This window comes from Plasmodium coatneyi, chromosome 11 (genome assembly GCF_001680005.1).
Source record: "Plasmodium coatneyi strain Hackeri chromosome 11, complete sequence".
NCBI classification, from domain to species: Eukaryota; Apicomplexa; class Aconoidasida; order Haemosporida; family Plasmodiidae; genus Plasmodium; species Plasmodium coatneyi.
In genome coordinates, this window is record NC_033566.1 from 2,483,893 (window position 1) to 2,507,779 (window position 23,887).

General features: G+C 35.7%; 5 protein-coding genes across 5 annotated transcripts; 4 read left to right on the forward strand and 1 right to left on the reverse strand.

Moving 5' to 3' along the window:
- Window positions 1–129: 129 nt before the first annotated feature.
- On the forward strand, window positions 130–3,975 carry PCOAH_00037000 (Uncharacterized protein; the record flags this gene model as incomplete). Its single annotated transcript, XM_020060491.1, has 1 exon — window positions 130–3,975. One exon carries the CDS (start codon window positions 130–132, stop codon window positions 3,973–3,975), a length of 3,846 nt encoding a protein of 1,281 aa, XP_019915974.1.
- Window positions 3,976–6,905: 2,930 nt separating this feature from the next.
- Window positions 6,906–9,086, forward strand: PCOAH_00037010 (Uncharacterized protein; the record flags this gene model as incomplete). The annotated part of the gene is made up of 3 exons (XM_020060492.1): window positions 6,906–6,947; window positions 7,094–7,149; window positions 7,307–9,086. 3 exons carry the CDS (start codon window positions 6,906–6,908, stop codon window positions 9,084–9,086), a joined length of 1,878 nt encoding a protein of 625 aa, XP_019915593.1.
- A 2,850-nt stretch (window positions 9,087–11,936) lies between these two features.
- On the reverse strand, window positions 11,937–12,152 carry PCOAH_00037020 (Uncharacterized protein; the record flags this gene model as incomplete). The annotated part of the gene is made up of 1 exon (XM_020060493.1): window positions 11,937–12,152. One exon carries the CDS (start codon window positions 12,150–12,152, stop codon window positions 11,937–11,939), a length of 216 nt encoding a protein of 71 aa, XP_019915675.1.
- Window positions 12,153–17,853: 5,701 nt separating this feature from the next.
- Window positions 17,854–18,881, forward strand: PCOAH_00037030 (Uncharacterized protein; the record flags this gene model as incomplete). The annotated part of the gene is made up of 3 exons (XM_020060494.1): window positions 17,854–18,000; window positions 18,204–18,342; window positions 18,466–18,881. The coding sequence occupies 3 exons, from the start codon at window positions 17,854–17,856 to the stop codon at window positions 18,879–18,881; spliced, it is 702 nt and encodes a 233-aa protein (XP_019915823.1).
- Window positions 18,882–22,423: 3,542 nt separating this feature from the next.
- On the forward strand, window positions 22,424–23,221 carry PCOAH_00037040 (Uncharacterized protein; the record flags this gene model as incomplete). The annotated part of the gene is made up of 2 exons (XM_020060495.1): window positions 22,424–22,474; window positions 22,724–23,221. 2 exons carry the CDS (start codon window positions 22,424–22,426, stop codon window positions 23,219–23,221), a joined length of 549 nt encoding a protein of 182 aa, XP_019916034.1.
- Between the last annotated feature and the right edge of the window lie 666 nt (window positions 23,222–23,887).

Genomic DNA, 23,887 nt, shown 5'->3' on the forward strand with positions numbered 1-23,887 from the left:
TTTCTTAAATTTCCAAATTTCCCCGCATTTTTGAAATACACCAAGGTATTGGCTCTCCGCCCGAGACTCTGCCCCATTCTGCTCCTTCCCGTCGTACCCCCCGCATTTGCCACTTTACAACAGAACAAGATGAGCGTCGGTGTGCCCGTGACGAAGTCGTTCAACAAACTGAAGAAGTATCCGTACGAGATAAACAAGTTCGATAGGCGAGAAACGAACGAATATTTTTACCTACCCGTCGATTGTCCACGTATGAAAAAATGTGATGATGCGTATTGCCCTCTGGCACACACGAAATTGGAGAAGATTTTCCACCCCATAGTGTATAAAACGCAAGCATGTCAGATGGCAAAAGATGGAGCTTGTGATTATTTTCAGAAATGTGCCTTCTATCATGATTCGAATGACAAAAATGAGGCACACTTGAATTGGACCATTTGGGAAAAGAAGTGGAACAAGTGGAGAAATAACATCGATAGTATACTGACTCATCATAATAAGAACGATAAGGAAATTAGGAGGAAGGTGGAGAGCATTCTGAAAATCCGTATGCCACACTTTAATTACAACTCAAATAAGAGTGGCCTCTTTTTGAATAAGAATGCATCGTTTTACTCTACGTGGTCGAACAGCAGTCAGGGTGGCGGTGTGAGCAGTGGCAACAGAATGAGTAGTCTGGGTAGCGGTTTGGGAAGCAGTCTAGGAAGCAGTCTGGGAAGCGGTATCGGAAGTGGTCTTGGAAGCGGTCTTGGAAGCGGTCTAGGCAGCGGCTTGAATAACCTTCTGTGCAGTTCCATCAACGCGTCGATTACGCACTGCCCGACGACGATGTATACAAACCCGTGGAATACTAAACAACCGAATAGTGGAAAGAAAAATATAAAAAGTAGCAATGATAATAAAACTGGCAACAGCAACAACAACAATAGTGGTAGTTCTATCTGGATAAATGAGCTGAGCGATTTAGGAAGTGTAAATTACGACAAAACGACAAACATGAACACATCGTTTATGAACAAAAATAACATGTACTGTGATGAAACGCTGAGTTATAATAGCAATACGACCGAATGTGGACTGAACTTCGATATGCTGGACAATAATGCGTATAAGGTTGTTGAGTTTTGCTTCACCGATTATGAAAATAATAAGACGAAGGGTGGTTGGAGGGATAACTATAACTCCGATGTGGTAAACGTTCAGGCGACGAATTCTTTCTTTTCGCACGGTTTGAAGGGGCATGAGGGGGAGAGCAAGGGACAGTCCAAAGTTGGCACGGGAAGTGGAACAGTTGGTGGTGCTGTTAGTGGAGGTATGGCTGGAGAAGGTAGTTGTGCTGCTCAGGAGAGTAATCCCTTCCAGGGGATGACCTATAACAAGGCGTACGAATATTTTCCAAGTTTGGCAGAAATGGCAAATGGAGAAGACGCAACAAATCAGCCAGACGGAATGAACGCAAATCTGTTCAAAAAGGCTCACACAAATGTGGACAATTTTAAGGACGAGCTGATAACAGAGAGGAATAGCAGCCCAGAAGGAAGCTTCGACTTAATAGGTTCTAAATATTTTTCCAACAACTCAAATAATACTTCCATTTTCGAGAACTATGCGAATTTGTCGACCATATTTGATGCTACTGAGAGTAATAATAAGACAAGTAGTTTTGCGAACATGTCCAATTGCAACACCTTCGATCACCTCAGTTTTGATGACACGGGTAGGAGTGGAGCTAACAACTGCTTCTTTACAAATGAGCATGTGGAGGAGGGACAGGGGTGCAAGATTGATCGGGAACCTGCTGACGTGGGAAGTGGAATTCGATTCGTTGACTCTGGCACGAGTGAAGTGCTAAGTGGTGTGGGAAGCGAACTTGTGACAGCTGCAAAGGAGGAGAATGTAACCAACGGGGTGAACAGCGAAAGGGAATTGAAAGCAGAAGACGGGGATAAAAATGGCAGTGCTACATTAACAGGGAACACCACAAAGGGCCAAAATAAAATGTCAAAGAAGAATAAAAATAAAAAAGGGGCAGATGCAAATATAGGAAGCAATAACGGAAGTAACAACAGTAGTAGTGCACTGAGTGGAGGAAGCAACCATACCAGGACAAGTACCTTTAGCGAAGTCCTTTGCTCGGGGAGCACTGAACTGAAGAACGAACTGAAGAGCGAACTGAACGAGAAAAGGAAAAACACCAAGAAGGAGAATCCGATGAGCAAAAATTGTAACAATGAGAAGGACCAAGACGATAAGAAAAATGGAAGCACCAAATCTTTGTGTGCTAGCGAAAGGAACGATGAAGATTTTAGCAACGTCGAACAGTCTTCTGTGGAGAGGGAGAAGGGGAAAAATGCCAAGGGAAAGAAGGGTGGCAACACGGCCAGTACGAACAAAAGTGGAAATAAAAATTCGAAAAAAGGCACAACGGAAAGTGGCAGTAATGGCGGAACACCCAGGAACAGGAAGCACGTCGAAGGGGACGACCAGCAGAGTGACCATCGAGAAGGTACCGACCAGGAGATGGGGCAGAGGGAGCAGAACAGCGGCAAGGAAGTCGAAATGGGCAGTCATAGGAACGACCATTCTTCGAGAGACAAAGCTAGCAAAAACGGAAACGGGAGCGAGAAGAGTAGGAGCAGTGCACTGAACGGAAGAGACGTCATCGTCAAAGGGAGCAGTAGCTGTAGTGGGGTGAATTCCATGAATCAGGCGAAAGTTACCTGTGAGGAAGTGAGCACTGCTGTATGCACTACTTCCAGAGCGAACTTTGACTGGGCGAATAGAACCCAAGATGTGGAAAATAAGAAGCAGAATCATGGCACAACATTTAACAGTTTAGGTAGTGTGCAAAACAGAGGCAAATCCATAGACATTTACAATGCTATAAACTCGAATCGTGGCGTTGTGAGGAAATCTACCGCGGAGTCCACCCCCAACAATGGTAACCATGTGGATGACAAGAAGCAAGTGGAGGAGGAGGGCTGTTGCCAGACAGGCAATTACTCCAACTGCACGGAAAATAGTGTGCCCTCAAAGGAACCAAGCGAGTTCGTCATTTCGAAGAAGCAACTCGTGCAGCAGAAGGAAAGTATGTTTTATAATTACACTAGGGGTAGCATGGATAGCAAGTTGGCCGGGTTGGAATCTTCTGGGGGGACAAACAGGGTAGGCGAAATAGGAGGCATGCTGTTTGGAAAGAAGAAGAACAACTCTGCGTTCATTTTGAAGGAGGGGGAGGACCACTCGAGCATGTCCTTGCAGGGGGGGAGCGGCAGAATGGGCGACGATTTGGATAGCATTTTTAACCAAAGTTCAAACATGGGGAACCCGTTCAGCCAAGGCATAGGCTCTCCATTCAGTGTGCGGAGGGGAAACTCGTTTAGCGAAAGCAACACTTCGAACGACACGTATAGCAATTTTTTTATAAAAGAGGAAGGTTTACACCCGCTGCAGAGTAGCCATTTTGAGGAGGTCACTAAATCGAAGGAGTACAACACAAATGAGAAAGAAGGGAATGATTCAATGGATTACACAAACAACCTGCTAAATATATTCCTCTCCTGTAATAGCATTAACGAGAATTTTGAGTGCACAAATGAAGCGGATAATAGGTTCAGCAATTTTAAAGAGGACACGAACCTGTTTGGTTACAAAGAAAAAGAAGTGACAAATGGAAGCGAGCTTTTTAATTATTCTTCCTCCAACAATTTTAACCCTTTTGGGAATTACAATTTTTTGGGTCCTTCCTGTTTACAGTGTAAGCACTACAAAAATGAAATAAAAAACTTAATGGTTCAGATGAAACTTTTACGAGAGGAGCTGTTCAAGTGCAAGCAGATAATTATGTCGTCTGGGCTGAATGGAGGTAATGGTAATAAAGTGAATCCGTGTAATTACAACTGGATGAACAGGAAGGGTTTTTCGGATATATATGAGAAGAAGAATTTCGTGTCTTCCATCGAGGGGAATGATTAATGGGGTCAATCAGGGGGGATAAACCTGGCAGAGTTTTTCTCCCACTGGGGAGGATACCCCAGAACAACTTCTATAGCAGCCATCGTGCAAACAAATTTCAGTACCTTCTTTTTACGCCCATTATATATTTCTAAGTGATTGTGGAGATTTGTCCACGCACTTCCCATTTGATATGGGCAGAGAATTAAATCCTTCCCAGTTTGGAGGTCTGTATAGATGACGCCACTGATAATTGAAGAGTAGAAAAAAGCACACCATATTTAGTTACTCCTATCGAATGAACAGATTTTTGAATGGGCTACTCGCCCATTATTTATTCACGTAATTTCCGTTCGAATTTTTATTTTATCAAAATGGCAGAAGGGTATTTGGACAATTCTTTCCTGGGAGAACGTACATCTGTACGTATGTAGGTACCCCCATGTGTATTTTTTTTTTCCTTTTTTAATGTAAATATGAACGTTTGTGAACTTAATGCTCATTTTTTTTTTTTTTTTTTTTTTTGAAGCACCTCAGTTTGAGACGCACGCACTGCAGATTCACGCCCGCATCTATCGGGAAGTGAGAGCCCTCATGCATATGCTCTGCACGTGCTGCGCGCTCAGGGCGGCTTGATGATTTCCAAACAGATCATCCCTCCCAACCGTACCACTACTTTTTCATGCCAATTTTTGCACGCACAGTTTGCCCCATTTTTGAGATGTATTGTTTATTTGTGGAATTGTTAAATTATTTTCGACGCCAGAATGATGCGAACGCCTTGGGGGGCGCATCTCCCCCCTGCTGGCACAAACACGTACGTGCCAGTGCATAAGGTGAAGTAGGTTCATTTAATTAACTCGTTTGTGATTTCATATTTTTTAGTAACATTCGAAAAATTAGAAAACTCGAAAAATAAAAAAGTAAAAAAAATTTGCGACAATAAATCAACTTTGGCGTATTTGGACACCATCGGTTGAAAATTTTATGGAGTGAATATTTTGAAGCGTCCCTTGGGAGGGCACACCGGTAGACATTTCTAATCGGGCTAGATAAGATAAAAGGGGGGACACAGAACAGTGGCAAGGGAACATAATGGAACCTATTTGACCCCTTTGTGCGTGTTATAAGCAGCCCTTTCTTCGAATCATTATACGTACTTTTGTGGAGGAGCACCCCTGTGTAAGATACCGTTTGCATGGAACTTTAATTTGTGTACGATTGGCTCTACATTGAGTAAACACTTCCTTGCATGCGTAATAATAATGCGGTCAGTTCTATATGGGTTAATTAACGGAAGGTGAAATTTGCCTAACCACTACTGCCTTCAAGATGAAATCTTTTCCTTTTCACTAAAGAATTGGAAATCGACCTGGCTGGCACATCCTTCTAGGAGTTTACCAGGTAGCTAGGCGTGTGTGTGAATATATATGTGCCTACTTCTTACCTGTGTTAGTACAGAAAAAAAAAATACATGTAGTAATTTTTAAATGTATACAAATTTGTTTATCATTGGAAAGTGCACACACCAGTTAGGCACAGCACTGTTTCAACCCCTTCATCCTTTGCGAACAGCGACGAGTGAAACGCAACCTGTTTTAATGTCAGATGGAATGTGGAGAACCTGTGTAGTAGTGCAACGCATACGCATGTGCATGTTCATATGCATGCCAACAAATGAGTAGGTGTAGTGTGTAGAGGTGCACCCATGGAGAGAAGGAATATTTGCTGAAGCAACTGATAACTAATTGGCCACAACTATAGTTGGGTCGAACCTAAGTTATTCCCTTTCATTCTGCGTAGTAATCTGAGCATAGATTTTTATTTTCTTCACTCGTGCGGATTAGAATGCATGTTCCTATGTACTTGTGTGTGTACTAACAGGTGTGCAAGTAGGTGAATTACTACCTAACTAGCCAAACTTCACTTCTACAAGAGAACGCGGGTGAAGAAGAAATAGTAAAAAATAGTCACAGTTGAGATGAAGAAAAATTTCACATTTGTGTGATTTCAGAGTTCATGGGGGGAATTAAATTTACTGAAATGTGCCACGTGTGTGTTTAGCTAGCAGAGAAGAGGGGCGCTGCGCTAAAGTGGCGAAGAGGTGTTGCAAGCAGGAACAGAAGTGCGAATTGGCAAAGTACAGAAGAACAACTGAAGTGGTATTCGCTCGGTCAATAAGTTAAAAATTTTTTAGATCAAAAGATACGGGTGGTGTGAAGGTAGAGGTGTTCTTAATTTATCTCGCGCCATTCTGGTGGGAGGCAGGTGGTAGAAAAATTCTGCACGAGTTGTTCATAGTTTGTTGTACTGTTTAAGCCATATATTGGGAGTTTTTTTTTCTGGAAAAATTTAAAAAAATAAAATAAAATAAAACAGGTGAAATATAAAATGGAAAAAATGACAAAATAAACGAGAACATGTGAACCCTTTTTAAATTTTTCTACCAACACGGTGTATTTATTATAAACGGCGTTAGTTCAACATTTAGCGTTGTTGAGAAAAATGCTTCTAACTACGCGTAATGAGAACAGAGCGCCTGCTTAACCAGAGATGCGAGAAAGAATTGGTGCAGCTATCAAGTACCTATTGTATTTTACACGTTTATTTATTTAAGGAAGGTTCGCGAAGGTAAATTACAATGTTTCGCTTTTTCCCGTTTAGTAGCAAAAAAAAAGGGCTGAATTTTCATTCTCAGAGAGAATCTTACCGATAAATGGAATGACCTAAGCAGTACGCACGAAAATGTGTGCAATTGTATTGGTGTATATATGAGGAACTGTTCTGTTGTAATAGGTAGAACGGTCCAACCTTTTTTTTTTTTTTTATCAGAATGAAAACTGTAGAAGAGAAAAAAAAGGATAAGATTATTATAATTTTGGAACACACTGAATTATGGGTTACCTTTCCTTGTTGGATGATCCCGTGGATTTAAATTATCTCGTTTTCAAATGCCAATGTATTTATTTTTTCTATATTATTTGAACGTTCTGGTAAATTAGAGTGTTGCCCTTGTTTGAGCATAGTCCGCCAAGCGTTTGCGGTGGTAAAGTGTGTGCCCCCCGAGGGAGTCACTTTGTGTAGAATTTTTTTTTTTCATCTATTCATTTTTTTTTATGTTGTTTTTTCCCCGCTGTAGATAGAAGTGCTTTTGGGTATATACATCTGTGGATTTGATTCTCCCCTTTTGTTCAAGTAATGCCGAAAATATTGGAAGATGGGAAGGGATGATCATCCCCCCGTGGGGATCCATACTTTGGTGCATTTTGTGTGCAGAGCGTCCGTTGTATGGATTTTTTCTAATCGGTTTTCGCGTAATTGTTACCGTGTCGTTTCTTCCCCTTCCATGTAGATGCACGCCCGGTGGTAGCAGAAGATGGAAGAGGACATTGGCCGTTGCATGCGCCGAAAGAGGCGACGACATTTTAAACGACAAGGGGCTGTCCATACTCCAAGTGGAAGATATGTGCAAGAAGAAAGACGCAAGTCTGTCAGATAAAATATATGGCTTATCCCTGCATGACACGAAAGATCTATTTGTGGAACTAACGAACTCTATCATGTACACGGATTATGAAGAGCAAGTGAAAACGGAAAAAAATATTTTTACATGCACTCAGCGCACGTTAAAATTTATGAAGGAAAATATAAAAAAAAAAACGGAAGAATTGATCACTGGAGCTAGGAAATATATCGATGAGTTGTTCGGTAGTTACGACATTTTGAACAAAAAAGAGTGGGAGTCTATATCTAAGTTGAATTTATTCTTAGACATAAATGGAGAGGAGGATGTGTTGTTGATAAATGGAAGGGACATATTTTTTCACGTGATGGGTGTAAATTTCCCGAAGAAAATTCCCCTAAATACACAGGACGTGTTGGAAAATATTACTGAATTGTTTAGACATAACAAGAATATATTTGAGCAGTATGAAAAGAAAGTTCATAAGATTGAAAAGGACATAAGAACATATTTAGGAACTGGAGGGAAGAGGTTTCCACTGAATTATACACATTGGAATAATAGCTACATTAATATTACGCAGAATGTGGCAGTGAGAGCTTTTATGGATGATTTATACAACTATTTTGAGCACCTAGAAAGGAAGTTAATGTATAACCCTAACAGATTGACAAAGATAGACATATCCTTCCTGGATGGGACGCTAGATGCAATTGATAATATTATAAAATCCACCATTGAATATAAAACGGAGAAATTATTTGGTCTTTTAAATAATATATTTAAGGGAGATTTAAGGTCCATTTTGGGGTTTTTCACCTACCTATTTGATACAGAACGTAGGAAAAATAAAATTATTTTAAAAACCATTGCGAAGGAAAAGACGGGGGATGAGTACGACAGTAACTTTCTATTCGACGTCGAATCGTTATACGTGAGGGAAAAAGAAGACATACAAAATGCCTTGTCCAAATTCAGCCATTTTATGAAGGTCAATTTTGGGTTTGATGTTGGCAGTCCAAGTGTTCACTTGCTCAAAAGTAAAATAGAAGACGCGGTGGTACAGGAGCAGCAGCAGCAACAGCAAATCATGAAGCATTTCAAAAATATCGTGCACGAATTATTGTGTAGACAACAAGTTATCGAATTTTTCACCCTTGTCAATTCGCTGAAGGAAAACAGCAAAGGGATCAGCCCCTGTTTTTGGAAAGTTTGGGGGTGTCTGACCGCCAAAAATGACAATTGCATATATATCAAAACGAAGAAGTTGATTCAGCTGGTGTCCAAATATGCAGAAATTAGAGAAAAAAACAATTGCAATATTAAGCAAAATGATAGTGAAGAAAATATCTTAGAGCTGATGAAGGATATAAAAAGCGCCTTCTACAGATATAGGATTGCCATTAAAATATTGTTCCTGCTGATTGAGGATTTGAAGTTGTCCAAGCAGCTTAATGAAGAATATGAGAACCTCCTCAGGGAGAAGAAAGAAGCGCAGGAGGAAAATTACGGTATCACAGAGAAGGACAAGGATAAAATGGATAAAATGTACGAAAAAGCCATCAACGAATGGACCAGCAAATTGGAGGCCAAGAAGATGGCCATAGAATCGAACAAAAACGCCATCATATTCTACCTCTGCTTAATTAAGACATTCAAACTTAGCTAGATTTAGCTCGTCGGAATTTCGACTCTCTCTTCACGTGATCTCTCACATTATACATTACGTGATCTTTCATGTCCAACACATGATCTCTTGTGTTGGTCCTAACGCAATCTCTCATGTTGTCCCACGCGTTCACACCTTTATTCTCCCCATCGCTTTCATATTTTGGAACCCCTTTTATGAGCCCCCAATTGGGGTGGGCAAAATAAACATTACGAGGGATGGTGAAAAGGGGGGGGAGGACGATGTTTCCACTCAGGTGAGGTTCACTCTGAAGAAAACTCCCTGCACGGGAATGTGCACCAGTATCTGCTTAAATATGTCTACTTCTGCGGAGATGTGTTCACAATTACGCTCATTCGTGCGTGTACTTTTAGGAAGCTAATTTATGCTGTCCATTCTGTGTGTTACATATTTTTGTGCTGACTTGCATGCCTATTTCTTTTTCCCCTTATTAATGCTTTTTTTTCTCTCTCTTCCCTTCCCCTGCACACACACTCTACACTGTTCATTAATTTTTTTTTGTTTTTTTTTCGTTTGCAAAAATGCAGTTATGTTTTGCCATTATTGGTAATATGGCCATTCCGATGTTGGCTACTTTTCCCATTATGTCAATCTGCCGTTTGAGGGGGGGGTGGCCTTTACGAGAAGCGCGGGAAGGGGGGCGATCCGATGAGATGCATATTGCACTTAATTAAAAATAACTACACGATGCGCATTCCAAATTTGCTTTATTTGATTTTATCATTTTTCCCTTCACCTACAACTTCACACATGGGTGAAGTGCCCAAATAGGGTGGGATAAACATATTAAGTGGAGAGATGCAATTCAGAGGTTGGATGTTTTGTTAAGCCGACTGACAACAGCGATAATCCAACCTGGACTAACTCCAACTGTAGGAAAAATAGTTGGAAGGGTAAAAGTGGCCTCAGACACGGAACAGCTAGCGCAACGACGCGGTTTTTTTTTTTTTTTTTTTTTTTTTTTTTTTAAAAAGGTTATATCGGCGTATTAACATAGCTTCATTCTTCCGTAGCATTATGATTAAAAAAAAAAAAATTGAGACGATGTAGGAACCGTTTCACTATTTTTTCCCTTCCAGTGTATTCTCCCTTTTTTTTAATTGTGACATTTGTGAGAATGTCTGCTGAACATAAATGTGTGTAACACACATGTGTGAAATACTTTTTCTTTACAAAGGAGGAAATCAATTGAAAAAGGATAAAGTTTTTCAAATGAATAAAAACAAAAATACATAGAATGGGAGCCGTTTTACAAAATAGGAAAAAAAAAAAAAAAAAAAAAGTAGGCAAAGTTTACGTAATATGTGATGGTGAATCAAAGGTGGACACGGTGAAAAACGGGAAGTGGTGAAATTGTGAAAAGGCCATGTAGTAAAATATCAATAAAGTCCAGAAGACATGACTGTAACGTGGGTCAGAAATGGCGAAATGGAAATATAAAAAGAAAAAATAAACGCTTAAATTTAAAACAAATTGTCATGATATATATAAGTGATGCACTACACAAAAATGAAGTATACGTTTTTTAAAGGAGTCCCCATGAAACAAGGACAACACAATGCAAGTGCATGGCCTATAAACATACACAAGGAATGTGGCGGGGACAACATCACAGCATATATAATTCCGCATAAAAAAAAAAAAAATTGTAATAAAATTGCCAATCAGTTATTTTTTTTTGTAAATTGCATATTAAGTATTCAATAAAAAATTTTCAGCTTAAATGGCAATCAAATAGAATGCACGCATTGGGCACGAGGACACACACAAATGCAATGTGTATTTTTTTTTTTCTTTTGCGTAAAGGTTTATAAGGGAAGTGCACCCACATACGCGAGCGCCTATTTTCACATGCACGTGTCACTTCTTTGTAATTATAGTAGCGAATAAGATTCTTGTAAATAAAAAACAGCAAAGAAAGTTTTAATTATGATAAGGTATCAATATTTCCTTCTTAATTACGATGAGTAGTGGAGTGCATATATACATCATGGCCAGAATTTGAACGCGCGCAAGGAGCATGCGGAGAGGATTTTCTTTTTTTTTCTTTATCAGGGAATTATCATAAAAGATTTGATTCTTCTGGGTGTACATTTCTCGTTAACGATAAAGTATACACGCAGATACGCATGAGTAGGTAAATACATCTGCATTAATGAGGTAATAAAAAAAGAAAAACGCGTCTTACCGATGGCTTGTTTCTTCTAACTGTGGAGGAGGTATACAAAAAGTTGTTTAACGGAAGGGGCCAGAGTAGAATGTACCCAAAGGGTTAAAGTTGAATTACAAAAGGGGAGTGAGGATATGTTCTAATCTTATGTCTATCAGTTTTGTCATCACCATCAGTGTTGGTCGCGCACCATTAGCGACATGGCTATATGCGTATTTGATCTTCACCTCTATACATAGCGCCAACTTGGAATGTCTTGAAACTGTTTACAGTAACGTACAGTGTGGTATAAAATCGCGCATATCACCCCAATTTCCTCCTCCTTTTCCCAAACATAAGGGTCCTGTTTTTCCTGTATGGTAGCTATTTTTGTGCTTTTCCAAGGGGTCTATTCACCCTACTACATCTCCATTCTTCCTAATTACATGGATCCGAAGTATTCTACCTTCCGCAGAAAGGCCTACAGTTGGATTAAAAACTTAAGGGAAAATTTTGAATTATGTGGTGAGGTAAATTTACAGAAAAATATGGGTAGGAAAGGGAACCCGGTGCGACGGGGTGCACAGATGGGTTCGCAACTGAGTATATAACGAATGGGCATGCAAAACATAGAAACACGTATGTGTGCACATGCACCCCGCAGTTTGGTGCACTCTATTCTAATCACTCATTTTCTGTATTACGTTTCTTCCTAGCTTGTGGCCAATATACACAAGCGCGTTAAAAATCAGTACTGCCATCACGACGGCTGGAATGTAGTTACGTTGGCATGCCTTTTCTGATTGATCTACACATGTTCTAAAGGCTTCCCTAACGATGCTCTGGACTTGTGGGCCAAAGTTGTTAATATCGATATTAGCGACGGTTTTATCCATTTTGTGATGCTATATATATGTACGTATATAATAATGGTAATTTTCCGTATGCTATCTTTGAGGGGTGATTAACTAACGTACGACGTTGCGTTAATTTTCGCTAACTGAAATTTGTTTTTATGTTTTGCTTATAATACAAAAAAGTCTACTTCCGTCGCAATAGCGATTAGGTTTACAAATTGGTGAGCGCAAAATGATAGTGAAAAATTAATTTTTTTAAATGCGCTTTTCTTTTGTTACATATCAAAAAAATATTGCTTTTTCGGAATTAATTAATATTTTCAAGATATTACTTTTTTTTTTTCATACGGAAGAAAAAAAGGTAAGAAATGCATAAATTTGGTGAAAGTATTTGTATAATATAACAAATAATAAAATTCTTGAAGCTTTTATTAGAATTGTGATCCTGTTCATCCTACTACATATTTATTAGTTCCTTTTATTCTCCATACTTTTTCAAATGCGTGTTATTTTTCGTTTTTCCACTTCGACATAAAGAATATTTTATTTTTTGCGATAAGTTTTTTTTTTTTTTATTTATTTTTGAAAAGCCGCCACCAAAAGCGGAACGCTAATTATACTGTGAGCCAATATGAAAGAGAGAAAATAATTTTTTCAGAGCATAATTCTAAAATAAAAGTTAAAGAATTATGATCCATGCATAATCGCGTGGCAATAATAAACCGCAATAAAACAGTGTTTAATAATAGCAATGGCTATCCCGATTTCAATTTTATCGTTATTTACCAGAAAAAAGGAAAAAAAAAATTGCGAAAAAAATACTGTAATTTTTTAGGGAAAATTTTCACAGAAACACCCCTTTTTTTTCATTTTTGCATACAAAATGACCAGAAGGGGATAATGCATATATTATTACATATAATACATAGGGACGTTCACGTGTAATACGTATTAAACGCACACGCATATTAGTATGCATAATAAATATATTAAACCTAAAACTAATTCTTTGGAGATATTTTTTTCCAAGGAACATAAGGTAAAAGTGGGTGCGGGAGTTGTCATCTTACGATGATGCGCACTTGAATTCAAAAATTGTATGTCTCGGTAATTTACAAAAATATGCAAAAAAAAAAAAAAAAAAAAAAAAAAAAAAAAAAAAAAAAAATACATAGAAAAGAGCAGATCCCGATAGTGAATAAAAATACATTATTAAAAAAAATATATATATAATAATCAAGGAGGATGATGCAGCATGTAAAAATAAAAATGACATATAATAAATATGCGTAATGTTTATTACCTATATTTTGCTATTAGTTCCGTCCCCACAAAATGCTCTTTTTTTCTTGCTTTACATTGTAGAAAATGTGTTTAAAAACGACAAACTGCTGTAGCCACGTGGGGGGGAAAAAAGAAGAACAAATTTGCATTGTAGCAACTTATTTTTGTGTGTGAATAATTTGATCTTTTCTTCCTTTGTTAAGCAAACACATAAGGGGTATTTTACTTTCACGTGAACTGAAATAAAAAATTCCTTTGCCAAGAAATGCTTCCCCCTTTTTATTACTTAACAAAAGAAATGTGCAACAAAAATTAGGTGGACAAATATATTTACCTTGTCCAATAGGTGAAATTTCGAACTACATAAATTTTGACATATGACGTAGTAATGTGAAAAGTTACCGTTTTGGCTTCCTTCATTATCCGCACTATATTTTATTATGTTATGTGTCTTGCCGCATGGCACGACGTATGGACGTGCACAATACCGTTATATTAAATATTTTAATTTGTTCATTGCATGTGCAAAGGGGGGGAAAAAAAGGCCCTGTGAAGCGCCACGACATACTTACATGTGTATACTGTAAGACCATCCTACATTGGGTACCCTCTTAAGTTAAAATGCCTCCACTGTTCATTTATCATAAAATAATTTCTGGTGATTATTCACTAGAAAAATGGTACCACTAAAATGTGAGACGTGTTTCTTTGTCCGTATTGCATGGACTACTTTTAAGCGAAAATTTCAATCGCATCTTTTATGCCCTTATCAAAAGGGAAGCTTGTTTGGAGGGTATCGAAAACAGAGTAATGTAGAAGGTTATTGCTCGTGGCGGTGGTAGTGTAATTATTGAATACATTCATACGCCGCTGCTACGTCATATGCATATAACTTTCATTAGAACTATGTGAAAAAAAAAAAATATGGCACCTTAACTAGAGAGGCAACTTTTTCACCTTCACGTTAACGATGTCAACATTGATTACCCCAGGGTTGTGTGGAAAAAATTTGCCCCCTTTATCTGCTAATCAATTTTGTTATGTTTTTAGGTGCACACAAAAATGTATGTGTGCTCAGGCAGGTTATGTTTCTCCTGCAAGTGGTTATTGCGACGCTGTATATGTTGTAATAACGGAGGGAACGTAAGCTAAAAGTTGTTGAACAGAACTACATACCTATTTTGCGCTATTCGTTTCTCCTTTCCTTTTTCTCATTGAATTGGCCAGACACATTAAGCTATTTTGCGGTGAAAAAGTACACCCTAAACCGTTTGCATTTTGTTCCTTTCGCAAAAAACAGAAAAAAAAAAAAAACTTTGTGAAACGCGTAAAAATTGTCTTACTCCTCTACTTTAACAAATGGATTGCTACTAAAATAGATGAATAATTTCCGAAAATTATTAACTCCTTCATCATGTAAAGTAGTTAACAAAAAGTTCGTTTGTATACTTTTCTGGCGGAAAAATTGTTTAAAATTTGTTCGTCGCTACCCTCCGCGCGGGGTTATGTGCATGTAATTTATGCGTAATAATATTTCTTTTTACTTAGAGTCACGGCACACTTTTTTTTCCCCCTTGGAGGAATCCTTCATTTTATTGAATAAAAGAAAAGAGGATATTATAAAATTAATGCCAACGTAAAAATTTACCTCTTATGTTATTATATAATGTTGATCATTTTACCTTTTAATTTGTGTTTTTTTTTTTTTTTTTAAGTCTTACATTTAAATTCGCTTATGCTTTTAAAAAACGCCTCGTGAAATAACCTGTATGCAATGACCATTTAGTATTAATGTTGTATATACGCTTTAGCAAACTTAAAAAGAAAAAAAAAAATGTAATCTTTTTAACATTTGTTCCTTTAAGTGTAATTCATTGCAGTGTAACTACATTGGGCGTGTCAGTAAATTGGGGAATGAACAACAATGGGTGTCTTCCCACAAAATGGCGATAAGAAATCACGCGTTTTTGCAGTGTGGTGCTGGCCTGGATAGTCTGCTATACTTGTGAAGCTTAACAACATTTGCCATTTTTTTTTTTTTTGCAAAAATGAAAAGGGGAAGTACGAATGAGTTGTACACACCAATCATTAGGCGCGAGCAAAATGTAAGGCGCTCCACCGGTTTGAGTCAATCGTACAATTTAACAGCGCCGAAGAATCAGCTTTACAAAGTAAGATAAATGCGCATAAGGTTAATTATAAACAGTGCGTTTCTTGGAAATTCCCCTGTGGTCTATTTTGCTGTGCAGTTTAAGTGATCAGTCGAGGTTGTGGACAATTTAGCAAATAGCTCAAAAGCAACTTTGGCATTCTTCCAGTCAGGAAAAAAAAAAAATATATATATTTATATATCACTATTCGGAAATAAAACGTAACTTAAATTTTTAGGCAAGTTAGCAAATCGTCTAAACTCCGTTTCAATAATGGTGCACATAGTATGAGCAATGCCGTTTCGCTTCATTTATTTTGTGTGTACTGACACATGTCACGTTCGTGCAAAATCAAAGAAAGGAGTTCAAAGTTTGTATGTGAAGAAGGGTAAAACAGCGGGGGGTACGTTGCAAACATGCCTTTTTGTCACACATGCATATGAGAAGCTTTAACAAAAGAGTTTACAGGGAAGTTGGAGGTGGCACTGTTTATCCTCTTCGATAGGTAACGCGATTAATATGGACATTTGAAAGAAGTAATTTTTATGTGTGAAATAAAGAGTAGTAAGTGAACATGTAGAGTAGGTGTCTTCAAATGCACTCCTTTGAAGGGTACAATTCGGGAAGAGATGGATTTTACGTGTACTGTGCGCCTGTCAGCATATGTTAGTGTGGACGAAATGTGTATTTTTTTCCCCCAACATGGAAAAGCATTCGCTTTACGTTTTGGGACGAAAATTTTTCTGTGCATCCGGTCACCACTTACATTGAATGTATATAATAAAATAAAAATAGCCAAAAAAATGTGAAGGGACTTTTTACACTTATGGTCATTCTTCTATCGAGTGAATTTCCTGCCACTGTTCCACTTTTATAGTAAGCCATGCGAAATAAAACATTCGTTTATTGGTAATGGAAATTATTGCCAAAAATATGGATTAGTCGTTAATAAAAAAGGGGGTGTCCAAAAAAGTAGTAACCCGAAAGCAGCAACGTTGGCAAAATGGCACGAATATTATTGTCTACATTTTGAGACAATATATCACAACATCGCGCAACGTACTGTCATAATGATACAAATGTCAACTACACCCCCCCCTTGAGTAAAAAACTCCTCCAGTGGCGCTTACGCACTAATTAGATCGTTCATACATTTGGTTGGATTAGAATAATGAATGATATGTACCTCCCACCACTGGGTTCTATGTGCACATCGCAACCGTGTCTATTTTCTGAATGAGGCCATGAAAAAAAAAAAAAAAAGGAACATGCACACTAGACACACAATTATGTTGAATTAAATCATTTGAACAAATAATAATTGAAGTTAAAAATTTTCCCGCCGGACTACAAATATGTATTAATTTTTTACACATATGAAGAAAGCCTTTTAAGCGATTAATTGGCAATTAAAAGTAATAAATAGTAGCGTAGTTTTTTACACCTGCGGGACCCGTCCACATAAGTATACTCTATATATTATGTTGTTCTATGGCTCGTGTATTTTCCTTTTTTAGTCTAAAAATGTGTGTCATTTTCATACTGCTTACTTTTTTGGCGCACTTGAACTTCTTTAGTACCATACACATGGCTATTACTTGCACACACCATTTTCTTATAAGTTGTTCGTAGTTCAGTCTTTTGTAAACCCTTGCATATATAACTCGGTTCCTAGTTAAATTATGATAAAAAAAAAAAAAAAAAAAAAAAAAATACAGAAAAAAAAAAAAAAAAAAAAAAAAAAATTACACAAAAAAAAAAAAAAAAAAAAAAAAATTCAGAAAAAAAAAAAAAAAAAAAAAAAATTCAGAAAAAAAAAAAAACAGAAACAAAAAAAACAGAAACAAAAAAAACAGAAACAAAAAAAATAAAATAAAAAAATAAAAATTAAAAAATAAAAAATAAAAAAAATAAAATAGAATAATAGAATAAATTTTTCTAAGAATTCTTTACTGTTATAAAAATATTCATTATAATTTAATCTTTGCACATTTTTCAAATTTTTAAGGTAAAATAAAAAGATAAAGAAAAAGAATATAATGATACATGTTTCGTTTTACTCTATTTTTCACAAAATATAGAAGTTTTCGAGTTTTTGTGATGTATTTTATCAATGTGCATGGCATGAATAGTCACATATATTTATAAATTTATGTAGCTGAATATAAATTATCGTGTTACACAAAGAAATATACCTTTTTAAAGTTTCCCTTTTCGAGTTTATAATATTTTTTTTTTTTGTTTCCAAATTAGGAAATAAAAATTACCCATTTTTTGTATCCCATTTAATTCTCTAATTTTCCAAAATGATTGATAATAAGAATAACAACTCCAGGGGATCATCCCATGGATTCAGCACTGGAAGTGCGGGAAATTTAAATAAAGTCAATTCTTTTCTTAAAGTTTTTGTCTTTACTTTCGTAATTTTGGCTATCCAATGTCTTAACGAAAGTGTAAGTGGAGTAGGAAATTAGTTATACCAAATGCGCACGTATGCGATGTCTACTTTGAAGAGATGCTTCTCTTTTACATCACTTCGTGTGTTGTGCGCGGAGGATGAAAATGTTTTATAATTTTTTTTACGGAGAACCTTGCCGACGTCCAATTTTATGTCTTTTTTTTTTTTTTTTTTTTTTTTGTGCATTTCTGTACGCAGTTTTCCGCTTCTGTGCAAAAGAGCTCAGGAAATGGGCCCAAAGTGGCTAGCAGACTGTTACTAAGTAATTTTGATGACAGTTCTGTAAGCCTCGTCATAGGCGGCGACGATGAAGGTTCAAATAGCAACATAACATCTGGTAAGTTCGGGAAAAAAGCAGAAAAAGTGAAAAGAAGAGGCTGCCAATACTAGCACTGCCGCTACTGTTTCCTCCTCTTCTTATGCTTATATTTCTCATTCTTTCACAACTTTTTATAATTAGAATATTACTACCTCATTGTGGATGACAACGAAAACAAGGTAGATGAATTGGGAAGTGCTGAAAACCTCTCAGACAGTAACCATGATGGTGATGTCCAAGTACCCCAAGAAGAAGATGTGTCTGAAAAGGAAAAAAAATTATCCAGAGAGAAGACCTACGGAAGCAATGTAACTGGAGAGACCACCATGAACGATTTTTTATATGAAGCTGATTTCATGAGGGATTGCAGAATGAACAAGATAAAAGGAAAGCTTCACAAGAAAATATTTAGTTTCTTCAAGAAACACCACTACGTTGTTGCAGCTGTTATGTCTATAATTTCTCTATTGGCAGGCAATACTGTATTAGCAGTAGGTGTGATAGTAATATATATAATGTTATTGGCACTTGGATACGTACACAAAAAATTAAAATAAAGGAATACGCACCAGTTGCCCTGAAAAAAAGGGACTGGGTGTTAAAAGTCACCTGTTTGAGACTATTTCTTCCCCAAAGAGGAAATTTGTGCTCTACCCATAGCGGTAGCTAAAGAATGAAAATACAACAGGTTTAATATTTAATTAATTAATTAATTAATTTTTTTACGTAAAACGAGTTAAGTATAACTCAAGTTTTTATTTGTCACATAAGATACCTTCAGTTATTGGAAGTGGCAATTTTTTTAGAATTTTTTTCTGTTATATAATATATTTTTTTTTTTGGTACTTTTCGTATATTTCGCACACTAGATAAATGCAGAAGAAGTGCATTTTTTTTTCAAGAGCAAAATTTTGTAATTTTGTTTTTTTCAAAAAATTTACATGCACATTTATTTTGTCCAATTTTTTAGTTAGTGCTTAATATAAAAAAATCGTTAACAAGTATATTATATTTTTTTCTTTTTATTAATTCAGATATGTGGATTGTTTTTTTTTTTTTTTTTTTTTTTTTTTTTTTTTTTTTTACATTTATTTTTAATTAACTTTGAACAATAATTTTAATAATATACAAGCAGAAAAAGATGCTCACCTTTAGGTATATATTTGTACTGCTTTCACACACGCACACCTTGTAAAATATGGAAACAGGGCCAATCGTGGTGGTCATTGGATTGTCTGTTCATATGAGAAGAGTACACTTTAAAGAACAATTTCTGTCGAACTTTGTCATTTTTATTAAAAATAATCAGAGAGAAAGAATGGACGATGTTTTTCTCCTTTTGAGGTTTAGAAGGAGTTTGGAATTAAATGGCCATAAACAAAATGGCACGCTCATTTTTTGAATGGGACACAATGTGAACCTATCGGGAGCGGCAAACAAAATGTACTTATCTTTCTAAAATTTCGTTTGTTTTTAAATATTACCATTTGGGAGTTCATACAACATCAGGTGTGCAGTGTACCGGAACAGACTTTAAGCAAAATGGAATGTATGAAAAAAAAATAAAATAAAATAAATAACCTGCAGATCCACCTGGCAAGTGCCATAAACTAATTAAATGTAAGGTGATCAACATATTAGCAAAATGGAACGGAATAATCGTGCGTCTGTAAAGCATATTAACATTTTTTTTTTTTTACGCTAGGAGGGACATTTTTACTTGACTTACTAGATAACGTTATTTTAAAAAAAGACAAAAAGACAAATAATTTTTATGAATATAAAAGAAGGGTGTCCAAATATATCGAATTCCCTATTGGACGTGGCTCAAGGGTGTAGAAGGTACCATGCGAGATTTGATGGAACGATTTATTAGTACCGAATTTTTTCTACCATAGTACATTTACATGTGATCTTTTGCAGGGAAAAAATACATACATGTTGGCATGTACAGACCCATACGGGCATACATTTTTCCGTTCCATTCACACAACTTAACACAACTTAGTGAATTTTGAACTGAAAAAATTGTGAAAAATAAAAGGTGTCATAATCAGGTGCAGAACAACACTTATAACAAAGTTGCGGCTTCTTTAATTCATAAAATTGTGCACCTGCTTTTTTGTGGAGCCAGCATTTCTTCAGCATACAAAAAAGGCAGTCTCATAAAACCGCAGAATAACTTTTTTTTTTAGATGTTTATCAACTGTAATGGTAATAAAATTGTGATGGCTCAAAGGTTAAGCAAATTTTTTATGTGTAATTTTCCACAGGAAAATATTCGCATATTAAAAGTACTCATAAGAATTATCCTTTTCGTGGTATAAGTACGCGCGAGATGAAGACTATTCTGAAGTAAGAGTTGGAGTTATATTTCTATTTTTAATGGAAGAATACGAACGTGTACATACGTATAAATGTATCGTGACGCCCCTTAATGATGACCAAAAAGAGGAAGCGCGCCTTTTAGGAATTACTCAAAATTGAAACAATTTGAGCGTCATACTTTTTATCATTCAACTCTGGAAAAGGCATGAGATTATTATTTCGATTTATATTAAATTAAAGGATAAAATGATTGTATATAATATTATGCTTTTTTTTTTTTTTTTTTGTGTGTGCCATATTTTCCGTGAGAAAAGTATTTTGGCATACAAAATTTTTTGCGTGCGTGAATTTTTTTTAAATTTGAACTTTTTTTTATTTCCACCTACAATTTAACTGTGCTAAATTATACACTTGCGTAAACATTAAAAAAAAAAAATTTATGGCAAAGAAAAAAATAGGAAAAGATTAGGTATTATTATATCACCCCTTATGGGCGTAATTGAAAAGGATACAATTACAAATATAGCGCAATTAAAAATATACATTTTAGTTATTCCTTTTTGCTAAGAAGTGCCATATTTTTAGGAAATATTTAAAAAATACGATTAGCATGAAATATTTGTTCACTAATATTTTCACTGCATTTGCTGCGGTGGTATAAAAACCTATTACTATTATATGTGTTTTATATATTTATTAATTTAGAATTTGAAGAGAAAAGTTAGTCCCCATTCCATTTTTTTTATAAAGTGAATAATATGTCATATAATTATTTTAACGATATTGCGCTGATATACTGGCAAAACTGCTAAGAAGAAAAGAAATTTTATAATATTTAAAGTAGAAAAAAAAAAGGATATTTTATAATTAAATGCGCTATATGCAGCCTTGCGTGGAAATAATTATTCTTATTTCGCTTAAAAATTGTCATCATAAAATATTTTTACCTAACTCTTTTTTAATTCATTGCTTCATTTACTACTGCACTATTATTGATTATTTTATTATTATTTTTTTTAATTAATAAAAATCATGAATTATTTTTTTCAACCCTTCCTTTTGTGCTAAATACTTACCATTCTAACAACAGTGTTTTGAAAAAGAAAAATTATTACAAATCGCTCTTTTATCACGCAAACGATTTAATGAACAAATTTCTTTCAGTTTATAGCGTATTTTAAAGAAGTAGCAATTTTTATAAGAAAAATATTTTTCTTAAATATAAAATATATTTTTTCCCGTAATAAAAGAAAACATCATTCTTTTAAAAGATATTATCCTCTAATGCCATAAAAGTATACGTACTACGTAATTTTGTTAGTTTAATTTATTTGCCGAAATACACAAAGCATATTTTTTTTCGAATATAAAATGTACGTATATATATTTTAGATAATTGCGCGCATACTCAAGCTTTAATTAATTTTTATTCCGCAGAAAATACTTATTATAGCTGTTTGTACACATGGTTATTTCGTTATCTCATACCATTCTTAGTTTGCTGCGAAATATTTAAGAGCGATTAGAATTATTATTAAGAGGGAAAAGACGATTCGCCTATTTCAAATGCTTGTACAGCAGTTTAGTAATCCCATGAGGAATTAAATCAATTGATTAGAAGATATACAGAACAGTTATATTTGTATATTTATATAACGTAACATTTAGGCATATTATAGCCCCCAGTTATATGGTACGTATCCTCCAAACTTTTCAGTAGACTCCATCTGAATTTTTTACCTACATATAACATTTTAACATTGTGAAAAAAATGAATACCTTTAACCACATAGTCAAGATTGCCCTTTTTACCCTCTTCATCGTAAGAAACGAAATACATGTTAGTGCGCCATTGCAGGTGCCCTCACATATGTAGCATATTTTTAAGGCGAGAGTGATAAACTATAAACTGCTTCTGCATGGTTTACTTCATGAGGGCGATGTTTTTTACCATTTAGGAGTGTTCGGCTAATGATACACACATATGCAAGTAGAGAGAGAACAAAGTATTCATTTTGCGTGTGTCTTATTATTTTTTTTTTTTTCTCTTAACTTTTTTTCCCCTTTATAGTACACCTCGGCCAACAACGGAATTAACGAAAATGGCTTTGGAAAAGCTGTAGGAACAAGGAATATAAGATGTCTTACTGAAATGCACAGAGAATTTGGAAGACGAGAATTCGGCGCACAAGGTGAACAAGGCCAATTTGTTAACGGGGAAGACACAAATGAACAAAGAAATAGAAACAGAGAAGGCTTCGATTCTCAAAATGACCGATGGAATTACAACTACCAAGGTTATCCTGGCTCTGACCCACAAATGCACGAAAGAGTCTACAGGAACAGTGATGTCCCAGAGTATTACAACAGCAACAACAACATTAGATACGTATCCCCAGGAAATAACTTCAACAATGAATTATTTGAAAAATTAAAGAACAATGCTGTATTTATCGTTCCAGCGTTACTACTAGGGTTCTACGCTCTGAGGAACATGGGAACCAACAGTTTATTAATGATGGTCGCCATTGCTGGTATTTTAATGTACACAAAGCACTACGTCAATTAAGAAGCTGAACAGTACATATACATACGTACATACATACACACATATATATATGTATAATGCATATCTTATAAATAAAAAAAAAAAAGAAAAAGTCAGTTGTAGATATGATGCCCTTTTTTTTTTTTACCAGTACTCCCTAATTTTTTTTAAACACACTTGTACAATATATTCCGCGGAGTTATGATAACCGTGTTGAGTATACATACACATTATGTATTTTTATGTTTATTTATATATTTATTTTGCTTCTGTTGGACACCGATGATTTTCTATAATAAATAATCTCACATAAAGGACGACATTACTGAGTAGTGGCGGAGAAAAAAAACTGCCCTTTTGGTTATGGCCGCGTTTTTTTTTTGCACTACTACATTTTGTTGTGGGCTAAGAAAGAAGAAGGAGAGCCCCCCATTCAAGATCGGGATGGACAGAAAGAATGTGCAACCTACTATATACTGTGGTGCGAGCATGATTGGAAGAACTAAAAATTCGTTGTAAAAAGAAAACCGTTTCGTAATACACATTGGCATACATCATTATGTGAAGTAATTATAAAATGGCTACAGTTACCGGCCCGGAAGGTGCGAATGCGACGTGTGCTTTTTAATTTTGCTAAAAATACATGGAACAGTGTTTTTTTTTTTTTTTTAATGCATTTTATTTTTG